Genomic DNA, 27174 nt, shown 5'->3' on the forward strand with positions numbered 1-27174 from the left:
TCACAGGCCTGGTCGCCGGTGAGCGCCATATTGTGTGTGTCACAGATCTGGTCGCCGGTGCGCCGCCATATTGTGTGTGTCACAGATCAGGTCGCCGGTGAGTTGCTGCTGAAACGATGAGGTCGGTGAAGGGAGTGAATTCTGCCCTCGCGAATCTCGTTGTAAGTATCTCGATCTGTATCCGCGCCTCGGCACAGGTTACTGACTGCCGGACAAAAAGTGCTCGGGCCCGTGTGTGCCGAGGCGCAAACGGGAAATTGCCGGTGGGGTGCTGGCCGCTGCGGCCTGAGGCGCTGCCCGAACAGGAGCGGCCGCCCGGGGCCTCAGCGCCCACCCGGCTGGGGCTCGGGCCTGAACCCACTGCAGTCAGGGTGGAAGGCCGGTCCCTGGCAGAGCTACTGTCTGGGGGTAGGTGTTGTGAGGGTTACTGAAGGTCATTGCCACCAGGGGACTGGGAGGCTTTAACCAGAGGGTTCAGTTAAAGCATCAGAAACCCTGAGTCCTCCTCCGCTTCCACAGAATGATATATTTTAAATGCATTGCTGTGTCTCCGCAATCATTAAATGGAGCGAATACCTATGGAGGGGTTTGACATTGCAAAGGTTATTTTGATAAAAGACCAGCTGCACAATTCTTCCACTGACAGGGCCTCATTTTTTTATACTTCTAATCATAGAATCACAATTTACAGTGCAGTAGGAGGTCATTCGGCCCATCGAGTCTGCACCGACCCTTGGAAAGAGCACCCTACACCTGCAACAGTAGTGAACTCGCCAACATTGAGGGCATTTAAAAGTTTATTGGATAAGCATATGGATGATAATGGCATAGTGTAGGTTAGATGGCTTTTGTTTCGGTGTACTGCGCTGTATCGTTCTATGTTCTATGTTCAGTGATTCTTTTGGGGTGGTGAGAGGATTCTACTTTCACCAAAAATGTTAGGCTCTTTATCTTTACAGTCTTTGTTACGCTGATAATTCGTCAATAAATGTAGTTAGTCATTCAATCTTCGGATCTAAGTTTTGCTTTGCATCAACAACACACAAACATACGAATTAGGGGCAGGAGTAGACCCTTTCGCCCCTCAAATCCTGTTCCGCCATTCAATAGGATCACGGATGACCTGATTGTGGCCCCAACACATTCCAACCTACCCCCCAATAACCTTTGACTCCCTTGTTATTCAATAATGTGGCTACCTCTTTTTAAAATGTTCACTGACCCTTCCTCCACTGCTCTCTGAGCAAATGATTTCCAAAGACTCTTGACCCTCTGAGGGAAAGATAATTTCCTCCTCTCTTTCTTAAATGAGAGACCCTATATTTTTAAACTGCGTCCCCTAGTTCTAGTCTCTCCCACAAGGGGGAACATCCTTTGAGCATCCACCTTGTCAAGTCCCTTTAGGATTATATATGTTTCCATAAGGATGCTGAGAATCCTGCCCAACTCCACCTTCACTATTTCTAGCACAGAAAATTAAGAATTGGGTTTTATGTAGAGTAACATCATAGAATCCCTACAGTGCAGAAGGAGGCCCTTTGAGTCTGTACCAACCCTCTGAAAGAGCACTCCACCTCCCTATCTCAATAACCCCTTAACCTAACCTACACATCTTTGGACACTAAGGGACAATCTAGTATGGCCAATCCACTAAGCTGCACCCCTTTAGTCTGTGGGAGGAAACCGGAGCACCCGGAGGAAACCCACGCACACATGGGGAGAATGTGCAAACTTCACACAGTCAGCCAAGGCAGGAATTGAACCCAGGCCCCTGGAGCTGTGAGGCAGCAATGCTAACCACCGTGCCACCCTCGATTTATCCAAGGCGTTGCTTGGGTCACTTTGGAATATTGCACGTAGTTCTGGATACCTTCTTATAGGAATGATATTTGATCCATGGAAAGGGGACAGTAAAGAAGCATTAAATTGCAACAATTAAGAGGCATCGAGAGGGTTAATGGTGACTGCCTGTTTCTGATTGTCAAGTCAGTAATGAATGAACATAGATAGACTCAGTTATTGTTAGAAGGAGAGGGAAGTTGGAAATTATTTTACACCATCGAATCATAAGAACATAAGAACTAGGAGCAGGAGTAGGCCATCTGGTCCCTTGAGCCTGCTCCGCCATTCAATAAGATCATGGCTGATCTTTTCTGCCTCTACTTTCCGGCCTGAACACCATAACCCAGTGGAAACAACCTGCCCGCATCTATCCTATCTATTCCCTTCATAATTTTATGTTTCTATAAGATCCCCCCCGCATCCTTCTAAATTCCAACATGTACAGTCCCAGTCTATTCAACCTCTCCTCGTAATCCAACCCCTTCAGCTCTGGGATTAACCTAGTGAATCTCCTCTGCACACCCTCCACCGCCAGTATATACTTTCTCAGGTAAGGAGACTAATACTGAACATAAGAACAAGGAACAGGAATAGGCCATCTGGCCCCTCGAGCCTGCTCCGCCATTTAATGAGATCATGGCTGATCTTTGTGGACTCAGCTCCACTCTCCGGCCCGTACACCATATCCCCGAATCCCTTTATTCTTTAGAAAGGCATCTATCTTTTTCTAAAAACGTTTAAAGAAGGAGCCTCAACTGCTACTCCAGGTATGGCCTCACTAACACCTTATACAATTGCAGCATAACCTCCCTAGTCTTAAACTCCATCCCTCTAGCAATGAAGGACAAAACTCCATTTGCCTTCTTAATCATCTGTTGCACCTGTAAACCAACTTTTTGTGACTCATGCACTAGCACACCCTGGTCTCTCTGCACAGTGGTATGTTTTAATATTTTATCATTTAAATAATAATCCCTTTTGCTATTATTCCTACCAAAATGGATAACCTCACATTTGTCAACATTGTATTCCATCTGCCAGATCTAGCCCATTCACTTAACCTATCCAAATCCCTCTGCAGACTTCTGGTATTCCTCTACGCTTTTTGCTTTCTCACTCATCTTAGTGTCGTCTGCAAACTTGGACACATTGCACTTGGTCCCCAACTCCAAATCATCTATGTAAATTGTGAACAATTGTGGGCCCAACACTGATCCCTGAGGGACACCACTAGCTACTGATTGCCAACCAGAGAAACGCCCATTAATCCCCACTCTTTGCTTTCTATTAATTAACCAATCCTCTATCCATTCTACTACTTTACCCTTAATCTTCATCTTATGCAGCAATCTTTTGTGTGGCATCTTGTCAAAAGCTTTCTGGAAATCCAGATATACCACATCCATGGCTCCCCGTTATCTACCGCACTGGTAATGTCCTCAAAAAATTCTACTAAATTAGTTAGGCACGACCTGCCCTTTATGAACCCATGCTGCGTCTGCCTAATGGGACAATTTACATCCAGATGCCTCGCTATTTCTTCCTTGATGATAGATTCCAGCATCTTCCCTACTACCGAAGTTAAGCTAACTGGCCTATAATTACCCACTTTCTGCCTAACTCCTTTTTTAAACAGTGATGTCATGTTTGCTAATTTCCAATCCACCGGGACCACCCCAGAGTATAGTGAATTTTGGTAAATTATCACTAGTGCATTTGCAATTTCCCTAGCCATCTCTTTTAGCACTCTGGGATGCATTCCATCAGGAGATTTGTCTACCTTTAGCCCCATTAGCTTGCCCATCACTACTTCCTTAGTGATAACAATCATCTCAAGGTCACTGGCATGTTATTTGTGTCTTCCACTGTGAAGACCGACCCAAAAAACCTGTTCAGTTCCTCAGCCATTTCCTCATCTCCCATTGTTAAATCTCCCTTCTCATCCTCTAAAGGATCAATATTTACCTTAGCCACTCTTTTTTGTTTTATATATTTATAGAAACTTTTACTATCTGTTTTTATATTCTGAGCAAGTTTACTCTCATCTATCTTACTCTTCTTTATAGCTTTTTTAGTAGCTTTCTGTTGCCCCCTAAAGATTTCCCAGTCCTCTAGTCTCCCACTAATCTTTGCCACTTTGTTTGCTTTTTCCTTCAATTTGATACTCTCCCTTATTTCCTTCGATATCCACGGTTGATTTTCCCTCTTTCTACCGTCCTTCCTTTTTGTTGGTATAAACCTTTACTGAGCACTGTGAAAAATCGCTTGGAAGGTTCTCCACTGTTCCTCAACTGTTTCACCATAAAGTCTTTGCTCCCAGTCTACCTTAGCTAGCTCTTCTCTCATCCCATTGTAATCTCCTTTGTTTAAGCACAAAACACTAGTGTTTGATTTTACCTTCTCACACTCCATCTGTATTTTAAACTACACCATATTATGATCGCTCCTTCCGAGAGGATCCCTAACTATGAGATCATTAATCAATCCTGTCTCATTACACAGGACCAGATCTAGGACCGCATGTTCCCTTGTAGGTTCCATTACATAATAAGAATCTTTGAATCTGTCTATATATATGTTTCTGGAACATACCTCTTCATTCACCTGAGGAAGGAGCAGCGCTCCGAAAGCTAGTGACATCGAAACAAACCTGTTAGACTTTAATCTGGTGTTGTAAGACTTCTTACTGTGCTCACCCCAGTCCAACGCCGGCATCTCCACATCACCATTACATACTGTTCTAGGAAACTATCACAGATACATTCTACAAACTCCTCCTCAAGGCTGCCTTGACCGACCCGGTTAAACCAATCGACATGTAGATTAAAATCCCCCATGATAACTGCTGTACCATTTCTACATGCATCAGTTATTTCTTTGTTTATTGCCTGCCCCACCATAATGTTACTATTTGGTGGCCTATAGACTACTCCTATCAGTGACATTTTTGTCTTACTATTCCTGATTTCCACCCAAATGGATTCAACCTTATCCTCCATAACACCGATGTCATCCCTTACTATTGCCCGGATGTCATCTTTAAATAACAGAGCTACACCACCTCCTTTACCATCCACTCTGTCCTTCCGAATTTGATACCCTCGGATAATGAACTCCCAATCGTGACCATCCTCTAACCATGTTTCAGTAATGGCCACTAAATCATAAGTCATTCACGATGATTTGCGCCATCAACTCATTTACCTTATTCCGAATACTACGAGCATTCAGGTAAAGTACACTTATATTGGCTTTTATCCCTCTGTTTTGAATCTTAACACCTCGGTCAGTAACCTCTCCTAAGTTATTTTTCCTCTTAACGTTTCTCCTAATTTTCCTTGTCGTTGAACCCATATCTTCATGTAACAACCTACCACGTCGCTTTCCATTTATGTTTTTACTTCCCGTTTTATTCCTTTTAGTATTACTGGGGCTATTCACTGAGCCTCAGTCACTGTACCTTGTACTGTCGCCCTTTTTGATTTTTGACTATGGCTTCTCTGCCTTATACTTTCCCCCTTACTGCCTTTTGTTTCTGCCCTTGTTTTACTACCTTCCAACTTCCTGCATCGTTTCCCATACCCCTGCCACATTAGTTTAAACACTCCCCAACTGCTCAAGCAAATAGCCCCCCTAGGACATCAGTTCCAGTCCTGCTCAGGCGTAACCCGTCCAGTTTGTACAGGTCCCATCTCCCCCAGAACCGGTCCCCATGCCCCAGGAATCTGAAACCCTCCCCCTGACACCATCCCTTCAGCCACGTATTCATCCTATATATCCTGTCATTTCTACTCTGACTAGCACGTGGCACCGGTAGTAATCCTGAGATCACTACCTTCGAGGTCCGTTTTCTTAACTTCCTTCCTAGCTCCCTGTGTTCTGCTTTTAGGACCCCATCCCTTTTTTTTACCTATGTCGTTTGTACCGATGTGTACCATGACCACTGGCAGTTCACCCTCCCCCTCCAGAATGTCTTGTACCCACTCCAAGACATCCTTGACCCTAGCACCAGGGAGTCTTGTTTGCGGCCACAGAAACGCCTGTCTATTCCCCTTACAATTGAATCCCCGATAACTATTGCACTGTTACACTTATCATCCCTCCCCTCTGCAGCAGAACCCAACCGTGGTGCCACAAGTTTGGTTGTTGCTGTTTTCCCTGAATCATAGAATTTATAGTGCAGAAGGAGGCCATTTGGCCCATGGAGTCTCCAGCGGCCCTTGGAAAGACCAGCCTACTTAAGCCCACACCTCCACCCTATCGCAATAACCCGACCTAACCTTTTTGGACACTAAGTCTACAAGGGTTAAATCAAAGTGGGTTAATTTCAATAACTGGATTGTTCGAACTAATAGTAAATATTAGGGGAGGTGGTAGCATTGTGGTAATCCAGAGATCCAGGGTAATGCTCTTGGATTCCGGGTTCAAATCCCATCATGACAGGTGAAATTTGAATTCAATAAAAATCTGGAATTAAAAGTCTAATGATGACCTAAAACCATTGCCGATTGCCCCCCACTGAAATAGCCTAGCAAGCCGCTCAGTTAAACAAACTCCTCATTGTGGCGTAGCACAAAGCTGTACCATGGAGTGGTGGTGTGCACTACATTGAGTTCCTGTGCTGAGGTCTGCGTTGTAACTAGGAGCTGAGGGAGGTCAGATGGAGGAGAGCTGTCCCTGGCCACATGTCACTCAGAGCAGCAATGATGGAGACTTGAGCACAATGTCCATTCACCTTCCACCAAGGTCCATGATAAATAGCCAAAGCTGAAATAATTTGCTGCAATAAGAAATCACTGGTCTGTCGTCTGTATTGCACCATGATTAATAACCATTAAAAGTTTAACTAATGATTAAAACTGTAGACTGGAAACACTCAGAGGGTCAGGCAGCATCTGTAGAGAGAGGAACAGAGTTTTAAAAAATTTAGAGTACCTAATTCATTTTTTCCAATTAAGGGGCAATTTAGTGTGGCCAATCCACCTACCCTGCACATCTTTGGGTTGTGGGGGCAAAATCCATGCAAACACAGGGAGAATATGCAAACTCCACATGGACAGTGACCCAGAGCTGGGATCGAACCTGGGACCTCGGTGCCGCAAGGCAGCAGGGCTAACCAACTGCACTACCGTGCTGCCCCGAGAGGAACAGAGTTAAAGTTTCAGGTCAATGACCTTTCAACGGAACCGGAAAGAATTATTGATGCAACAGATTTTAAACAAGCACAGAGCCATGAAAGGGGTGTGAAGAACAAAAGAGAGGGTCCATGATAAAGTGGAAGGCAGGAGGCAGTAAATGACAAAAGAATGATGGTGTAAAATATTAACACACTTTCTCTGTCCACAGCTGCTGACTGGCCTTCTGAGTATTTGTAGCATTTTCTGCTTTTATTTCAGGATCTCAGCGCAGGATCTCAGCATCTGTAATATTTTGCTTCCGTAAAAGTTTATTATAGATTATAATCAGCAAACAAACAGCTTGTTCCAGATTTTGTGCTAGGCATTTTCTGATAACCATGAGTTGCAAAATGGAGCATTAGTTTCTTCTATTATTTAAATACATATTAAAACCTAATGGAGCAAAAACCTGCACTGAGGTATCCAGGAGAGGTACCCTGGCCTTTCTGATTGATACCATTCAATTTGTTGAATTTTTGATTTCAGACGAAGAGGCTTTATTCGCCCAAAGCTGCGCCTAAGTATGAGTTTACGGCAGCTTCAGAGAAACCACACCTTCCACCTCAGGAACTGCAGGTCAGTGAACAACTAGTCATGGCTTCTATTTCAGAGGTATGATTCCACCTTGCGACACAGTAGCACAGTGGTTAGCACTGTTGCTTTCCAGCCCCAGGGTCCCAAGTTCGATTCACGGCTTGGGTCACTGTCTGTGTGGGGTCTGTACGTTCTCCCCGTGTCTACGTGGGTTTCCTCCTGGTGCTCCGGTTTCCTCCCACATTTCCTGAAAGACATGCTGTTAGGTAATTTGGACATTCTGAATTCTCCCTCAGTGTTCCTGAACAGGCTCAGGAGTGTGGCGACTAGGGGATTTTCACAGTAACTTCATTGCAGTGTTAATGTAAGCCGAATTGTGACAATAATAAAAGAAAAGATTACCTTGACCATTTTATTTGAGCGAACCCATGAATGGCATCAAGGCCTTGTGCCATTTTAAGCAGATTGCCCTCAAATGATGTGTATATTGTAATAGTGCACTGCATGCCACTGAGCTTGCTTGTGGCCTGCACTTTGTGTTACTACAATTCTAATCACGTGTTTAAGAAGATTTGCGGGGCCTGAGTATTTGTATCTCTTTTGATCATTGTACACAGGATTCAGAAAAAAAATCAAGTTCAAGATGTTCGGGGCTTGGTTCATTGATCCAGTCAATCGCGAGTCTGTAGACTAGAAGAAGGTCATAGGTTTGGTCTTTTGTTGGTGTGAAATCAGGATGTGGTAGGGACGTAGTTGTGGCTTTTCAGCTTGCTCACTGTTTAGGTTTTCGTGTGATGATTGACCACTAGTGAAAGATACCAGAGGAAACATAGACCCCTTGAAACCACTCAGCGAAGCGTTGGTACTTTAAGAGGAGGAATGGAAGGAGACAAATCATGGAGGAAAGCAGTTGGAATAGAGTATTAGAAATACTTTGCACTGAGTGAACTAAGACATTGCATGCCCTGATGATTTAAATGCACCTTTTCTCAAGTTGATCCAAAGTGCATCACATCTAGTGAATTTCCTTTGAACTGTAATTATCATTGTAATGTAGGAAAACATGGGAGCCAATTTGAGCACAACAAGGTCCCATACACAGCAGTGAAGAGAATGACCAGATATTCTGTCTGTGGTAATGCTGGTTGATGAATAAACGTTGGCCAGAAAAACGTCCCAGCTCTTGTTTAAACTGGTAAATGGAACCTCCGTTTAATTCACAAGACAACAATTCCGACAGTTCAGGACTCCCTCAATAATGCTCTAAGATGTCAGCCAAGATTGTGTGCTCAAATCTCTGGACATCTGTATTTAGTTCCCCCTCCAGTTGATAAATTGAAGTCATATTGTTTTGCACAAATATTTCCCGGTGTGTTAGTGGTATAATGGGACCAAAACACTACCTGCAACCTACAACTACTGTGATACCAGGATCTCTTTACATAAGAGAATTCAATTATAGCTTATTAAACAGCCAATTTCAATGTTGAGATAAAAATGTGACCCAAATCATGACAGGAAATTAAGTTGAAAACTCATGTAGACTCAGGATGTTAAGGACGGCAAGGTGGCACAGTGGACCAGAGTTTGATCCCAGCCTTGGGTCACTGTCAGTGTGGAGTTTGCACATTCTCCCCATGTCTGCATGGGTCTCACCCCCAGAACCCAAAAAGATGTGCAGGGTATGTGAATTGGCAATGCTAAATTGTCCCTTAAGTGGGAAAAAAGAATTGGATTCTCTATTTTTATTTAAAAAAAGACTCTGGATGTTCAATTTAATATGGATCAAGTCTTTACAATTTGTCTCCTACAGGTGTCCAAATTGCCAAATGGGTTGGTAATTGCCTCCCTGGAAAATTATTCGCCAACCTCAAAGATTGGTGTCTTTATAAAGGCAGGCAGCAGGTATGAGAGTGCCAGTAACTTGGGCATCACTCATGCCCTTCGCCTGGCAGCAAACCTGGTAAGTAAAGTTTTAATGAAAACAACTTTTCACATTTGCAACACTTTCAATATTTCTTTTTGCAATGCCATATGTTTTAAATCAGCGAGATACAAGGTGTTTGATCTCACCATCCTGAGTGAGATTGATCGTTCTCAGTTATGGTTGTGTGGGTAATGCCTGTTACTTGACATCACATGGTTGCATTTACGCCAGCCCCGCGCTTACTCACTTGGCCTCCCCTGTCTCCTGACATCACTTTATACTTGTTAGGAAACGATTCCACTGTTCTCTGGCTCATCGTCTGCTTAGCCATTTCTTGTGTGAGATTCTGGAGAGTGAAGGTTACCAGACTATTCAACTCTGTTAGGCATCACAACAAAGTCTGATCAGGACCTCACTTGATCTCTATACATGCAATCTTTCCAGCGGGAATCACTGGATATTGATTAGGAGCAAGAATTATTAATCAAGAATAAGAATCCTAGCTGATTTTTGCCAATAGTATTAATAATGTGAAATTAAGTTTCTGTACATCAAAATACAGAGACAACAATATAATTTGGAATCAGGATACTTCAGTTAACTTCGCAATTTGTTTTGCAGTATTACTGCCTTGAAGCATGGTCCTGGCTATGCATTAGCCTCTACGTAGCACACTATCATTATCTCTCAGTATAATGTGACCTCGGCGCGCACACTGAATTCTCTAGTTGCCGTCCTTGCATCCTTTGGTGTACTTCTAATAAAGATTAATTTCTAACATTATAAAATATGTAATTTTTTAATGTCAAACTTGGGTAACAGAACTCCATTAGCAACTTAGTCTTTCAGTTTTAACCAAAGCGTGGTCTGTTTTACAGACAACAAAGGGAGCTTCGTCGTTCAAAATAACCCGTGGCATAGAAGCTGTAGGAGGCAGCCTGAGGTAGGCAAACATCTTTCACATTTTCTTCTCAATTTCTGTATTTGCCAGGGTGAGAAATATCAGTATCAGGATTGGGCCACTTTCCCAGCTGGGCTGGAATCAGGTAGTCCCAGCACGGTGGGTAGCATTCTTGTCTCTCTGCTCCTAAATCCCAATCCAGAATCTTGAACACAGACTGCAGGCTGACACTCCCAGGTACAATTCTGAGGCAATGCTTGAGAGAGAGAGAAACTGGATCGAGAGAGAGAGAGAACCGGGAGAGAGAGAGAGAACCAGGCTAGAGAGAGAGAGCCGGGATAGATAGAGAGAGAGAGAGAGAATCAGGATAGAGAGAGAGAGAGAGAGAGAGACAGAGAACCGGGATAGGGCGAGAGAGAAAACTGGGATAGGGCGAGAGAGAGAGGAAGAGAACCGGGATAGAGAGAGAGTGAACCGGGATAGAGAGAGAGAGTGAACCGGGATAGAGAGAGAGAGAGCGACTACACTTCAAAACATTCTTAATTGGCGTAAAGCACTTTGGGATTATAATGAGATTGTGAAAGACACCATATCAATGAAAATTCTACTTTCAAGGCTCCAGGTCAGATATTGCGTGGCCCAGAAGCAGAACAAAAACAACCTTTACGCTGGAACTGCCAGCGATGCATTATATTTTGTCGCATTCTTCCTTACAACGGCTATTATAGCCTGTCTGAGTGAACTTGCCAGTGACAAATCTCTACTGCTTTGGATGGGTACCCATTGGAAGCTGGCTCAGACTGGCCAAAGTCATCTCTCACTGGACCCTTACAAGCAGCAAACTTAAATTTCAGCAACATGTGTGCCGCCCAGTCTCCTAGCTTTTTGTTTAAATAGATCGCATATAATTCGTAAAGATAGTCCTAGTTCTACTCCGTTTGATGTGAATATTTCATTCCTTGAAATCCTATTACAGGACAATTTTAATACCCCTTGATTGAATTTGCAGCACGTTGAAACTGTAGATTTCAATGTTCGACCCACCTGGTCACAAGTTTCTTGAAAACAAACCCTTGTCTGTTGATTTACAAAGACATCTCTGATCTACAACTGACGCTAATTTATTTAATCCAGTAATTACTGGCCATTTCTGCTTTTTGCAGTGTGACATCTACGAGGGAAAACATGATCTACGGAGTGGAATGTATGCGAGACTATGTGTGAGTGTTGGACTCATTTCACAGGCAACCTCTGCTTTTTACACCATTGTAAAGGTTGGGATTTTATAAAACACGGTTGTTAAAGCATCGTTACAGGAGGAGGCCATTCAGCCTAAAGTTTGTTCCACAAGTCAATGAGATCCTGACTGAACTGTATCTTAACTCCCATCTACTTGCTGTTGCTCCATTACCCTTTTATACCCTTGTTCAGCAAAACCTTTCCATCTCAGGTTTAAAATTATTAATTGAACTCGCATCTATTCATTTGATTTTCTGATGTTCTTGCAAATGTTAACAAAATCCTCAATTGGTGCTACATAGCCACATTCTTTATGTTGGGTTGACTATTCCGTAACAATTGGTACAAGAGCTTTCTGTCACTCACCAGTAGTCGATGATGGTCTGTAGGTAATACGCACTGTAAACCTTTATCAAACTACCGTAACTCTAACCTCTCGCCCTGGCTCGCTTCATTTTGTTTTTCAATCCCCACTCCCCCTCTTCCGGCTGACTCCTTCACATTTTACACATTATTTTCTGCACAATATGAATAAAAGTTGTTGTGGGTATCTAACTCCTGAATATTTCCTCTCAGTGACACAGTAATGGAGTATTTGATCAACGTTACTGCTGCCCAGGAATTCAGGCGGTGGGAACTATCGGATCTCCCTCCAAAACTGGAACTGGACAGAGCAATCGCATTTCAGAATCCACAAATAGGTGAGATTTGAAAGGCATGTGTTGAGCAGGCATTAAAACAACAGGTCTCCGATGATTCACAAATAAAATAAAGTCCCATTGTAACACTGCTTCTAGTATTTGCAGCTGGTTGAGCTGCCGAGTGAGGACACTGCCACCAAGCTTAGGCTACGATCCTTGCAGACTGAAGCATTAAACTTGATTCTGTGATGGTGGAGGTAGCTGATCTTTCCAATGCACAACTCCACCACAGCCCTTATCACCAATTTTATTGCAGTCACCTCCCTAAGCTGCGTCAGTATCTAAGTGCATAGCGATTCCCCCGCAATTATAACAGGGAGTCCTGTGTTGCCACTTAGCCAAACAAGAACAAGAGAAATTTAAGCAGACGAAGAACCCTTTTGCACTGCACTGATTTCTCTCCCAGGCTGGTTTTACATAATTTTGTTTTGCTGGTGCATGCATAATGGGCTGAATGGCCTCCTACTGTACCATTCCTGGGATGTGGGAGTTGCTGGCAACACCAGCAGTTGTTGCCCAACCCCCAGTTGCCCTTGGAATGGCTATGAGGAGTCACTTACTTGAACCGCTGCTGTCTTTGTGATGAAGGTACTCCCACAGGCAGGCAATGCCAGGATTTTGACCCAGCAACGATGAAAGAATGATGGAATTCGATGTTTAGCCAGAATGCTACAAAAATAAAGCACCGGTCAAGGGCAGTGATTTGTACTGCACATATGCAATATACACAATCTGGTATGGTTAGAAAAAGCTGCTCTTTTTTGATACTAGATTTTGTCAGACGCCTGTTTTTGGAATGTAGAACTCATACATGGAGTAGTTGAGGTGAACAACATGGATGCATGCAAAGAGAAGCTAGATGAGTACATGAGGGAGAAAGGAATAGAAGGGTATGTCGATTGGGTAAGATGAAGTGTGGGAAGGAAATTGTAGAATATAAACATAGCATAGACCAGTTGGGCAGAATGGCCGGTGCTATATGTTCTGTGTTTGCCTCGTGAATAATTCCATATTCTTGCTGTCGTGATTTCTGGGAGAGCAGTCAGTTGTAGTAAGCAAGTGCATTTGATTTTTCTTTTGTAGGTGTTCTGGAGAATCTGCATTCAGCTGCTTACCGTAATGCCCTGAGCAATCCCCTCTACTGCCCTAGATTTATGATTGGTCAGCACACAGCAGACCAGGTAAGAATAAAACACAAAAGAATCTCCGCAAAGAAAATCTTTTAAAAGAAACAAAACTTTGATGATTCTCTCCTAATATGTGCTTGACCCTTAATGTCTCCATAGCTGTATGAGTTTGTGCAAAACAATTTTACAAGTGGAAGGATGGCTCTCGTAGGGCTGGGTAAGTGTCACATGAGCGTAAGTTATGGTTTTCAGTGTTCCTTTTTGTGTATTTGTTTCTTAGCAACTTTTTTCCATTACAAAACAGTGATGACACTTCAAAAATACTTTGTTGGGATGCCCTGAGGTTGTGGAAGCTACAGAAATGCAGCTCTTCCGTTTTTGTTTTTTAAACTGTCTTTGAGAAACAAACTTGTGTATTTTTCAAATCTGAATTTAGCACGGTATGATTTTAAAATAAAACACCCAGTTGTTTACAATAAGCTCTGTAATGAGGTATCTCACACTGTCACACTCAGAAAATTTAAAGGATATAGAATCCAATTGTGTTTTTATAAGTATTCATAATTAAAGTATTGATGTGCTATGTTGCAATTATTCAGTCAGATTAACAGTAACCAAATTCATCAAAGGACATGGGTTCAAATCCCACTGTGGCAGCTGGTGGAATTTGTATTCGATAAATCTGGAATGTAATAAACCAGTCTCTGCAATGGTGACCATGAAACCATTGCTGATTGTTGTAAAAACCCACCTGGTTCACTGATGTCCTTTAGGGAAGGAAATCTGCCATCCTTACCTGGTCTGGCCTACACTTGACTCTAGACCCAGAGAAATGTGATTGACTCTTAACTGCTCTCTATAAAGGCCTAGCATGCCATTCAATCCAAAAGCAACTCGGACTGGGGCAACAAATGCTGGCCTTGTGTCATGTGAGAGTAGCTTTAAGAACTGGGTGTTTATCACTGCAGTGATGGTAGAGTGTGGGTGGAGCTGGACTGGCTGTCTTTCACTTTCGTTTTTGAGCAGGCAGCTATAGTGTGTTTTAGTTTTGTTTTCAGAGCTGGATAGCTGCAGGCAAAGCAAGCAGCTGTATAATGATCTCTCTCTACAAGCTACAGACTGTCCAGTTCATTTGAGGATTTCAAAGTAATACCTGTTTCTGTAGAGAATTTAAACCTGCTGTTTTTCTTTGAAAAGGGTTTAGTTAGGCAAGTTATGAAGGGTTACTTATAGAATATTGTATCTGTGGGGATTGGTGTTGATAGTTGTTAAGTGTTAACTGGATTCATAAATAAACATGGTTTTGTTTTAAAAGCACTTCAGATCTCTGTTGTGTCACACCTGTAAAGTAGGCCCTTGTGCTCCCCATAACCACAATCTATTAAAGGTTGTGGGTCAGGTGAACTCCATGATACACTTTGGGGTTCTCTAACCCTGGCCCACATCCTATGAAGGAAGAAGGGAAAAATAATTCCTGTTGTCTCCAGGTTTTATTTTAGTTCAAAGTTATTTTAATATTGAAGTGGTATTGGAGGGTTATTGTAATGTAGGATTGCATAATCAGCATATTGACACTTGTTTCTCTTCCCATCCACAGGTGTTAACCATACAGTATTGAAGCAAGTGGGTGAACACTACTTAAACATGAGGAGTGGTACTGGTGCAGCTGGTGCTGCAGCTAAGTTCCGTGGAGGTGAGCATTGTGATCAATGTGTACAGGTAAACAGGGTCTAGGGTTTAGTTCATTGTTTTTCAAACTTTTTTTCCTGGGACCCACTTTTACCAACTGCCGGAACTTTGGGACCAATGCAGGCCAACGTTTGTGACTCATGCCGGCTTATGTTAGCGACCCATGCCTGCCGACCTTTGAGGCACACCATTATTGCTTACCTTTAATGCGACAGGTGAGCCTGCTTGGTCCTGACAATCTCACTTGCTTGGTCCTGATGAATTCACTTGCTTGGTTCTCACAATCTCACTTATCTAATCATAGAATTTACAGTGTAGAAGGAGGCCATTCGGCCCATTGAGCCTGCATCAGCCCTTCGAAAGAGCTCTCTACTTCAGCCCACACCTCCACCCTTTCCCCGTAACCTCACCTAATCGTTTTGGACACTAAGGGAAATTAATCATGGCCAATCCGCCTAACCTGCGCATCTTTGGATTGTGGGAGGAAACCGGAGCACCCGGAGGAAACCCACGCAGACACGGAGAGAACGTGCAGACGGCACAGATAGTGACCCAAGCCGGGAATCGAACCTGGGACCCTGGAGCTGTGAAGCAACAGTGCTAACCACTGTGCTACCGTGCCGTGACTCGCTTGGTCCCCACGATCTCACTTGCTTCGTCATTCAATGCTACATTTCTGCTAAGGATTTCAGCTGACGATTTAAGTTCTTGCTGCATCATTGAACGTAGAAAATACAGTGCAGAAGGAGGCTATTCGGCCCATCGAGTCTGCACCGACCCACTTAAGCACTATCCCCGTAACCCAATAACCCTTCCTAACCTTTTTTTTTGGTCACTAAGGGCAATTTATCATGGCCAATCCACCTAACCTGCACGTCTTTGGACTGTGGGAGGAAACCGGAGCACCCGGAGGAAACCCACGCAGACACTGGGAGAACGTGCAGACTCCGCACAGACAGTGACCCAGCAGGGAATTGAACATGGGACCCTGGCGCTGTGAAGCCACAGTGCTATCACTTGTGCTACCGTGCTGTCCTTTGAAAGAAATCAAGAGGTTTGTCCTCAAACTTCAAAATGCCTTTGAAGTTTTGAGGTTTTTAAACTTTCATTTGCCAGTACTTATCTGCATATAACAAGCATTCGTTTTGCATCCTGATTTGCATTGGCACAATAAAGCCATACCTCAAGAAATCATCTTTATACTGCTTTGTTCTTGATTTCAGTTTCTTCTTAATCAGTTGTTCACCAGAAGCCCTGGGGCTCTGTATACAGGTCACACCAGCACTGCTTTGTCTTGCCGTGGGCTCGCCTGAGAAACTCTCCAGATTCAGTTGTGAGGTCCTGGCCTGTTTGTGTCTCTGGCCCTCTCTTCCTTATTACAAAATATCCAAGTCATCATCATCTCCATTCTCACAAAAGCACTTACTTCCTGGTTTCCAGAGAGTTGCGACACAAAGGTGATGATTCTGTCGGCTTGTTCCAATGTTGACACGTGTCAGCATATTGACTGGCCTCGTTTGATCAGTATTCCCAGCTGACAAACATGATTGGCCTCCCTCTCACTGTCCATTAGCTGCATCCACCCCAGTCACAGACTGCTGACCCACTTCCCGACCAATATTTCACGTTGTGGGAGTGCAAGCGGATGTTGCACCGGCTGTTGAACCGCTTGACCACTGAGCCGCTGGTCGCATACTGCCGATCGGCGGCAGGGTACGAGCCGAGCAGCACACAGGACGAGCATGAGCGGAGCTCCAAGCTGGGACCACCACCGTTAGCATCGTGCATCCACATGGACACCTGTCAGCCCCAGTGTCGTCGTCATCCCCGCGCGCGTGTACGCGGTGACCAGCGCACAGCCCAGCCTTGCACCACTTGCTCTCTGAAATGGCGCACCAATTGGGGACTGCCCCTGGTCGGAAATCTTAACAACTGGCCGTGGCCGTGGGGGGGCTTCTTCCCGTGATCGGGACTGCCACAACTGATCGCCCCACGACCCTCCTGACACCCGTGGGTCACGACCCTGAGTTTGAAAAACCCTGATTGAGTATATATATCACACGGCGCACCGACTGAGAAATTAAATGTATGGCCATCTTGAAGATCTCAGACTTCGAAGACTTCCTACATCTTTTCTAGAGCTTGCTTTTTCTGGAACAGGTCTCAATCCTGAAGCCAGAGCTTGAGGCGCACAATTCAATGCAGAGCTGTTTAAAAAGTCTGACCAGTGTCTCCCCTAGTCTTATGTCCAGCCATGGCTGAGTTGGAAGGATTTGTAGGTTGACAATCAATCTGTTTGGCTACATTATGAATACACCATCTGTGACCATCAAGTCCTGGAGTGGGTCTTGAACCCAGAATGTCTGGCTCCGAGGGAGGGACCCTTATCCGCTGCACCACAGACCTCTTTTCAATATTTTAGCTTTTCTGATAATTAAATGCAGCAGTTGCATCCTTAGTCACCATTGGGTGGCTCTGAGCTGTTTGGCATTTACACCTTTATGTCAACTTTATGTCCTAGCCTTGCTGTTGAGCTCCTACCTTAGGGAAAATTAAGTTCCTAAATTGTCCTAAAAAGGATCGGACAATGCTGTTAATGCCTCTGTCGTAAATTATGGATTTTCCCCCTCCTAAACTGGCACGCTCTCTCCTCCCTTAAATCCACCTCCTGCTCTTAAACTTTTGTCCTGGTATCGCCCTGTGATTAATTTTCCATTTTTGTTTGATTTATTTTTAAAAAAAAGAAAATTCCAATTAAGGGGCGATTTAGCTTGATCACTCCACCTACCCTGCACATCTTTGAGTTGTGGGGGTGAGACCCATGCAGACACGGGGAGAATGTGCAAACTCCACACAGACAGTGACCCGGGTCCGGGATCGAACCCGGGTCCTCAGCGCTATGAGGCCGCAATGCTAACCACTTCACCACCATGCTTCCCTTCCATTTTTGTTTGATAATAGACCTATGAAGTACCTTGGGATGTTTTACTATGCTGTATAAATATATATGCCACATATATATGTTGCTATTCCATTTCCCAGTTCAACATATCTCAATCACTACATTCTATTTAACTATACCAGTAGTCCCTGAGCTCGTTCCTTTTTTGAGTCTATGATTTAATATAGTGTTCTTTGTTTTGAATGGGGGACAAGAATTGAATTTCATCCATTTAATTTTCTGAAAATATTAATTTAGTCTATTCCAAATAAAATCTGAAAAGCTGATCCCTGTTGAATACTTTTAGTTAATTTGCTGTGTAATGTTGACATTGTATGGCCAAAATAAAGTTCAGTCAAAGGAGTACAGATTAAACAAGCAAACCCTCACCAAAATTGACCTTATTCAGAAACTAAGTTTTGATCTACGTTCCATGTATAATTTGAACCGTTGGAGGGTTGTACAACAGAAATATCTTTCTGTTAGTGTATATATATCATAAAATATAATTTGTGAAGAAAAGTGCATCATTGTTAGCTGAAATGGAAACTAATTGGGATAAAGTTCATCTTCTATAACCTGTGATCTTTGTCTTTCTGCAGGTGAGATTCGCGATCAGAATAATGACCATCTGGTTCATGCTGCTGTGGTAGCTGAGAGTGCAGCCTCTGGTAAACCTGAGGCCCGCGTGTATAGTGTCCTGCAACACGTTCTTGCTGCTGGTCCATATATCAAGAGGGGTACGAATGTGACCAGCAGGTTGCATCAGGCAGTGATGAAGAAAAATGCAGAGCTGTTTGATGTGAGTTTTGCTACTGCACTAAATGATATCTGACATTTTGAACCCATTTTTGTTTTTAATTGGCACTTTCTAAACTGACTTTGATTAAAATGTATTCCTGTAAACAGGTTTCAGCATTCAGTGCAGGTTACTCTGACTCTGGGCTGTTTGGCATTTACACCATCTCACAGGTGGATTCAGCAAGTGACGTACGTATCAACACTGCAATCTTTTCACTAATATCTGTCAGCTCTCAGATGATTGCTCATCTGCTATTCCTCAGTTTACAGCTATGTCATAATGATCTGTAACTAACAATTTACTGTGTTTGCAATATGGGGAAATAGAAGGGAAAATCATGTTGGGCTGAACAGTCTGTTTTATCTAGAAAACAGAAGGTCGAGGATGACCTGATAGAGGTCTTTAAAATAATAAAGGATTCAATAGAATAGATGTAGAGATGTTTCCAATTGATGGAGAGGATTCAAAGTGATGGGTCGTAAGTATAAGATAGTCACAAGTAAGTCTAATAATGAATTCAAGAGAAACCACTGTGAGGATTTTATGGTTCTATGACTACTTTACTCAGAGTGGTAAGAATGCAGAACTCAATACAATAGTGGGTGTTTCAGACAAAATAGCATAGATATATTTTAAGGGAAGCTAGGTAAATACATGAAGGAGCAAGGAATAGAAGGATACGCTGATAGGGGGAGATGAAGAGAGGTGGAGGAGGTTCATATGGAACATTAACCTACTTGGCTCAATAGCCGTGTCTATATTTCAAATTCAAAGTAGCTTTTTAATGTAGTCAGCATAACTACATTTTCAGGTGTCACAGGTGGTTATAATCTTGACTTATTAGTCAATGTCTTGTGGCATTGCACACAGTCAGGATCAAAAGTAGTTTTTGGGTAAAGGATGGACCAGAATATAGAAAATAATTGGGTCAAAGAACTCAGATGTAATTCCATCCTTATTTTAAAGTAATACATTCTGTCCTTATCTTGTACAATTATTACATTTTATATTACTGTTTTTAATTGAGCATCACACAAATTATCTAATCCATTGTCACATTGCTTTTTGTGCGAGCTTGTGTGGAAATTGGCTGCTATGTTCCCTACATTACAACAGTATCTACATGTCAAAGGTCCATACCATGGTGGTGAAAGGTGCAGGTCGATCTTTCTTTGTTTAAACAGTGACATGTTTGCCAATTCAGGCAGCAGAGGAAGAGCTGGTTGAAGCACAGATTTCCCTGCAGAGCAGACTGAGGGACTAAAACATTCAAAACTAAGCTGCTCGAGTGGCACCATTGAGAGGGTATAATTACCCTGTAACATGTTTACATAGGCTGTTTATATTAGAGACATAATTGGAAAAGGCTGACAGGAAGCTAGTAAACGTGCATGATCCTTAGTTTATGGGAAAATCTATGTTCTAACTAGCATCAATATTAATTTCCTTGTTTTCCTTGTCAAGTTTTAGCAGTTTGATAGGTGTCTTTAACCTTTTAATCCAGCAGTATGATTAACAGTTGATAAAACTAGGACTGTATTTTAATAGGATGTTTAATAATCTGCCATCCTTACCCGGTCTGGTCTACATGTGACTCAATCCATAGTAAAGCTTGACTCATAACGGCCCTCTGAAATGACCTAGCAAGCCACTCCATCCAAGGCAAAGAGGGATGGTTAAAAAATGCTGCCTTGCCAGTGACGCCCACATCCCTTGAAATAAATTAAAAACAATCAAAAATATTTTTGGCTTTGGTTTGATTTTTATTGTTGAAAAATGTGAACTTTTAATTGCAGGTAATCAAGACTGCAATGTCTGAAGTCAAGAGCATCGCTCAAGGCAATGCCACTGAGGCTGATATCACACGGGCCAAGTAAGCTGCTGACTGTACAAATAAAATATTTTAAGCTACATTCAGGAGCATTGAGAGTAAATCCTATGGTATGGGCTAGAAATAGAAGCAGAAAATGCTGGAAATATGCAGAAATCAGGCAGCATCTGTGTAACGGAAAACCGAGTTAACATTTCAATTCAATGACCTTTCTCTGGAGAGCAATGAGTGCCAATGAAGAGATACCAACAGGAGAGAATTGGCAGATTAGGGATAAAAGAAATAAATTGAAAACAAAGTTCAGGTCATAGAATTGCACAACACCGAAGGTCATTTGGCTCATTGTGCCCTTGCCAGGACCCTAAAAAAGCTGTGAGGGGGTGGTGCAGTGGTTAGCACTGCTGCCTACGGTGCTAAGGACCCAGGTTCAATTCCGGCCCTGGGTCACTGGCCGTGTGGAGTTTGCACATTCTCCCCGTGTCTGCGTGAGTCTCACCCTCACAACCTAAAGATGTGCAGGGTAGGTGGATTGGCCACACTAAATTGCCCCTTAATTGGAAAAAAATAATTGGGTACTCTAAATTTATTTAAAAAAAGAAAAAGCTGTGAGATTAATTCCACTCCTCCTCCTCTCTATAACCCTTCAGATTTTCCTCTTCAAGTCTTTATTCGATTCCCGGTTGTAAGTTACGATTGAATCTGCTCCCAGCCTGTTTCAGGCAGTGAATTCCAGATCATCACAATTCACATTAAAAAAAAATAAAATAAAAATCTCACTACTCCCTCTCCTTCTGTTGCCAATTACCTCCGACCTGTGTCTCTTGTCTATTTGGCCCTTGGAACTTCAGGTTTGATTTCTGTTGCCAGTTCAAATCATTACAGAGCAGAGATATATACAAATAACTATTTTTAGTGATCATCCAAACTGCGAAAGGAAAATTATTCAGTTTGAAAGTTTTATTGCTTCCTGTCATGCTGCAGTTTTGATGGACACTGGATTATTTTACAGAAACCAATTGAAAGCCAAGTGCCTGATGGCAGTTGAACAGTCTGATGGACTGCTGGATGAGATTGGTTCTCAGGTACTGCTGACTGGAGCATATGTGCCCACACCTGACCTGATTCAGCAAGTTGACTCTGTGTCCGTCAATGATGTGGTGAATGTAAGTGATATTTTGACTAACCATCTACAACATTAACATATTGCATTATTGCTGAAATCATTCCACTTTCCTATTCCCATTGTCTCTCCCCAAATGATAACACTGAATGCTGGTGTGTACCTTTTTGTACATGTGTGTGTACATGTCCAGGCACATCTCCCAGTAGATCAAGGCCAGAGTACAAGGATCCAGGGGCCAACCACCAATGCTTGAGCCAAAATATTTCACTAATTTGTGGGATGCTGGGTAACACTGATGTTTATTGACCATACCTTGTTAAGCCGCGAATATAGAGCTTTCTGCAAGATTGCAATGGTGTTTCCGGGGGGGGGGGGGGGGGGGGGGGGGTGATGATCTTAGTTTGGGCTTGCTGGACCAACAACTATGTACATTCAAGAAATTAGCGGACTCAGAACAATTACGTAAAGCCACACCTGACTGTTCCACTCCGCTTTGAGTCGGCAGGACCACTCAACTATCCTCTTTACTTTATGGGCCTCAGCCTGTGTTTTGAGAATACTGGGATTATGTGTACTGTGATAACCCATGTATCTTTGGGAAAGCCTGTAGTTTATTTGTATGCCATGTCTCTTTTCGTTCCAAGGTGAATTGGGGGGTATTCTGAAAGGGGTTTATTGGTTATGATATCATCAGGTTCCAAGCCAGTTACATGCAACTTCAGGCTGCCACAAGTTTGCAAAGTTAAGAAGCAAAGAGTAAATAGAAAGCTAATTGCATAGGTGTTAGATTTCAGCCTGTCTTTGCACATTATTTAAAAGGCACAGAATTGGTGCGAGGAAGCAAGCAAGTTTCTCCATGAATGAATCAGTTTCTGTTTGACAGTTGAGAACAGATACTTGCGTTGAAGTAGATCTCTGATAATAGAGCAGAGATCATATTACTGTGTGTTTTAAACTGTGGAAAGGATGGAGCACCAAAGACAGTAAGAGCAATGGATTGTGAATTTGACAAGACTATCTGCTGCAGTTTCAGTACTAATAATAATAATCGCTTATTGTCACAAGTAGACCAGTGAAGTTACCGTGAAAAGCCCCTAGTCGCCACATTCCGGCGCCTGTTCGGGGAGGCTGGTACGGGAATTGAACCCGCACTGCTGGCATTGTTCTTCATTACAAGAGAGCTGTTTAGCCCACTGTCCTAAACCAGCCAGAGCCTACCTGACTGAAGGTATAGGAGAAGGAGGTCTCTGAGGATTCTGTACTATCAGGACCTTCATGAGAGAGTTTGTGGATGTGGGCCTTGTTAGTGTTAACCATGTCCAGGGACAGCTGTTAGTGAATGCCTCTTGAGGGACAAATTAATTGAGTGAGAGGTGACATAATCCTGCAGTACCAAGGCTGAGCTAGAAAGCCTGAGATTGCATGTGACGCCACATTTGTGTGGGAAGTAATGAGTGCTTGTAACTACGTAAGAGATACCTTTGTTGTATTGACTATTTAAAGTGAAACTTGCCGTTTTAAAATATTTTTCACTTGTTAATGTTTGAATTATGTTGGTTTTAGTTGGTTTGTTACAGTAAATGGTTTAAAATGTGAAATCGTGCTCCCATTAGTTTTCTTTCTGTTGGCATTTTGAGGATTCCTTTCTTTTAAAAATCATCAGTCTCCACTGGAATCATAGCAGTGTCCACAGATGCTTTTACATTGCAGCGATTGTAGTTCAAACTTTGTCCACTGCATTCCATAGTTTGAACAACAGATATTTGGGAGAAGGGCCATTTTAGGCTCTGGAGACGGCTGTTACCTTTCATGGACTCAGCACAGGTCGTCACTATGATCGCAGGCAAGGGAGAGGACTACAACAGCTTGCACTTGTATTGTGTCATTAAACATAGCAAAATATACTCAACTGTCCAGCTGGTACTCAAATTGAGAAACAGGGTTGACTTCAGATTTCAAAATTGCTATTTAAGATGTTTTTTCCAGGTAGGGGCAAACAAGCCTTTTGAGCAGACTTGTGATGCCATATCTCCAAGTACTGATATATTTTATTTGCTTTTCAGGCTGCAAAGAAGTTTGTGTCTAGTAAGAAGTCCATGGCGGCCAGTGGCAATTTGGCCAACACACCTTTCCTTGATGAATTGTAAATTTATTCTTTCACCGATACAACTGTAGAGCTGTATTGGCACTCTCACTGCAAATAAAGTATATATCATGGTTCCAGGAAATAGGTGCATTATTCTTTATTCGCGCGCTGATGATTCACTGAGGAAACAAACATCTAAGTTCTAATATCTGAAGAATCATCATAATCCTGACACTTCCTTGTGAAACTATTACATGTCTGTTTTTGTTGGCAAACTGAGAATTCCCTGGCTTTCTGTTGAATATAACTCATTCTTCAACCTTGATACAAGCATTAGCACCACATACTGGTGAAAGGGTAAGCTTCAGGTGGGCAGGTTTCTTATCTGCTTGGTGCAATCATTTGCACACTGCTAAAAATCCACCCAGCATCAAATGGAAAACTGATCTTGAAATCCTTGCTGGGAAGCAAATGGGAAGGTCAACAAAACAAGACCATAAAAATGCAACAAAGCAGTGGGGACCATTTCTAGAGAAATAGAATTCAAATACAGAGAGTTATTTTATACTAATATAGAACTTTGATTAGACCACATTTTGCACAGTTCTTGCCTCCCAAATTACAAAAAGGAAATACAGAAGATGCATAAAGATAAAGATGATACTGAAAGGTTTGAACTATCAGAAAATATTGAACAGGCTTGGTTTTCTGTAGGCTGAGTGTAACCCAAGTGGTCAAACTATTGAAAGGGCTCGTTAGGGTGGACAGAGAGAAAATGTTTCAGCTTGTCTGGGGGACAAGAACTAAAGATCATAAATATAAGTTACTAATAAATCCATAAGGAATTTAGGGAAAAACCTCTTTAGCCAGGGAATGGTGAGAATTTGGAACTCTACTGGAGTGGCTGCGTCAATTAACAATGGGGCATTTAAGGGGAAGCTAGATTAGAGACAAGAAGGAAAGAAATAGAAGGATATGCAGTAGGATTCGATAAAAAGGAATGGGAGAAGATTCGTATGGAGCATTAATGTCAGCACTGACCAGTCAGACCAAATGGCCAGTTTCTGTGCTGTAAATTCTAGGTTTAGAAAACCAGCTATCTGCCTGAATGGTACAGGATCTTTCTCTTCCCAAGTGTGCATTGAGTTGTGCCAACAATTCTGTCTGAACTGCAAGATTCTGTCTGATCCTCTGTTGAGGTAGAAGTTTCTGAGTCTGTGTCATTGGATTGTGTGGAAGTGGTCAAAGAAATACTCTGGGAATTCTGCAACAGGGATTCAGTGCTAGAACTTGTAGAACTCTCTAGGGTGGTTGCCTCGGTTGTAGATTCAGCAGTTTCTACCTCCACCCCGTGGTACTTCTGAACCTGTAGTCTTTCCATTTTAATGGGCTGTTCTAGATGTGGGCTGGGATGCTGTTGGGATGACTTGCGCAAAGGACTCCCACCGCCACTGGAGCTCGGGGAATATAGCCGATGAATCCAATTAGGGTCTATGGGCGATGAGGAGGACGATGTGGAGCTTGCGGTATCCAACTGCACAGACAACACAGAGCCAAGAGCTGGCACCCCTTCTTCGTGTTTAGAAGTCGCATCATCTTCAAAGGCTTGGTGGAACACAATGTCACACTCAATATGTGGGCCAATAAGGAGCACGGTCTGGTTCTTCTTTGGTGCATGCCATGCTCTGGAGATTGGTGGGATATATGTACCCATATCATGCCAAAATAAGGAAAGGGGCCTAAAGTTTTTGAACTTTACTTGTTCATCTTTGTCTTCCTCGTCGCTACTGCTTGACCTGGCAGCCTCCCCTTCCTCACTGAACTGAATGCTAGGGAGAAAAGAAAGACTTGCATTTATACAGAACCTTACTTTGAACCAGAGTGCTTTAGGGCGGCACGGTGGTGCAGTGGTTAGCACTCCTGCCTCACTGCGCCGAGGACCCAGGTTCGATCCTTTAAATTGTTTTTGAAGAGTGCTTTAAGGATCATGAAGCAGTTCTGAATTGTCATAACCGTTTAAGGGAAAGCTCAGACGGCTGCAATCAACAGTGTGGCCCTTTCCTGCAACCACTCAAAAAACGTGATTACTTTCTGAAATTGGGGGGGGAAAGTTCATGCAGAACTCCAAATGTGGTATTACCAAGGCCAGTTACTACAACAACAACTTGCATTCATATAGTGCCTTTAACAGTACAACATCCCAAATGGACCCCTTGCTATGCTTTCCAGCATTTTGTTTTCTCTTTTATGTTGGTTTGGAATCCTAAATCCCTCCCCGAGCGGCACAGTGGTTAGCACTGCTGCCTCACACGGCGAGGTCCCAAGTTCCATCCCGACCCTGGGTCACTGTCCATGTGGAGTTTGCACATTCTCCCTGCGTTTGCGTGGGTTTTGCCCCCACAACCCAAAGATGTGCAGGGTAGGTGGATTGGACATGCTAAATTGCCCCTTAATTGGAAAAAATAAATTGGGTACTCTAAATTTAAAAAATAAATAAATAAATGATTGGCTGGTACACCAAGGATCAGTCTCCTCCTCTTCAAAATAGTGGCACGGCATCTATTATATTTACCTGAGACGGACAGTCAAGAATCTCATCCAAATGACAGCACCTCCAAAGACGCAGCACTCCCTCAATAGTGTGTGGCATTGGGAGAGACAGCCTGGGATTATGTGTTCAAATCTCTGGAGTGGGACTGTTTCAGAGGCAGGAGTGGTGCCAAATGGGAGGATGTTTCTTCTCATGGGGAATCTAGAACTAGGGAGTTCCAGTTTCAAACTTGGGCTCTCCCATTTAAGATGGGGATGAGGAATTTCTTCTCGGGGTCATTAGTCTTTAGAACTCTCTTCTATAGAGAGCAGTGGAGGTTGGGTCATTGAATATATTCAATGACTCAAGTTAAACAGATTTTTGATTAACAAGGGTTAGAGGGTTGGTGCAGGCTTATTGTGCCGAATAGCTTCCTTCTGCACTGTAGGGATTCTATGAGCTGATGGGACTCCTGTCCTGTTGCCTGCAGCTTCTAGGTAGTGGGGTGGTGTTTTGGGGAGATGCTTATGTTTGATACAATGAAACTTAAGAGAAAAAAAGCAGGCATATTAATCACAAGAGTCAACAACAGGCAAACATATGAACTAAGAAGAGTAGGTCACTCAGCCCCTCAAACCTACTCCATCATGCAATAAGATCATGGCTGATCAGACTGTAACCTCATCTCCACATTCCCGACTAGCCTGTGGTGATATACATCACT

The 27174-nt window shown here is 43.0% G+C and overlaps 2 protein-coding genes across 2 annotated transcripts in view; one reads left to right on the plus strand and one right to left on the minus strand.

Annotated features, from left to right (window-relative positions):
• On the plus strand, positions 1 to 24062 carry uqcrc2b (ubiquinol-cytochrome c reductase core protein 2b). Its single transcript, XM_072481471.1, has 14 exons — positions 1 to 161; positions 7506 to 7595; positions 9367 to 9516; positions 10359 to 10423; positions 11545 to 11601; positions 12197 to 12321; positions 13405 to 13502; positions 13608 to 13665; positions 15046 to 15141; positions 18681 to 18880; positions 18988 to 19068; positions 20677 to 20753; positions 21721 to 21874; positions 23898 to 24062. The coding sequence occupies exons 1-14, from the start codon at positions 117 to 119 to the stop codon at positions 23979 to 23981; spliced, it is 1380 nt and encodes a 459-aa protein (XP_072337572.1). The 5' UTR covers positions 1 to 116; the 3' UTR covers positions 23982 to 24062.
• Positions 23930 to 27174, minus strand: part of LOC140394317 (PDZ domain-containing protein 9-like) — a 20049-nt gene continuing 16804 nt past the window's right edge. The window contains exon 4 of the mRNA XM_072481472.1: positions 23930 to 25749. Within this exon, the coding sequence (XP_072337573.1) occupies positions 25017 to 25749 (733 nt within the window). The 3' untranslated portion in view covers positions 23930 to 25016. The remainder of the gene's footprint in view (positions 25750 to 27174) is intronic.

The sequence above is a fragment of the Scyliorhinus torazame genome, chromosome 17 (assembly GCF_047496885.1).
Source record: "Scyliorhinus torazame isolate Kashiwa2021f chromosome 17, sScyTor2.1, whole genome shotgun sequence".
In the NCBI taxonomy this organism is placed as follows: Eukaryota; Metazoa; Chordata; class Chondrichthyes; order Carcharhiniformes; family Scyliorhinidae; genus Scyliorhinus; species Scyliorhinus torazame.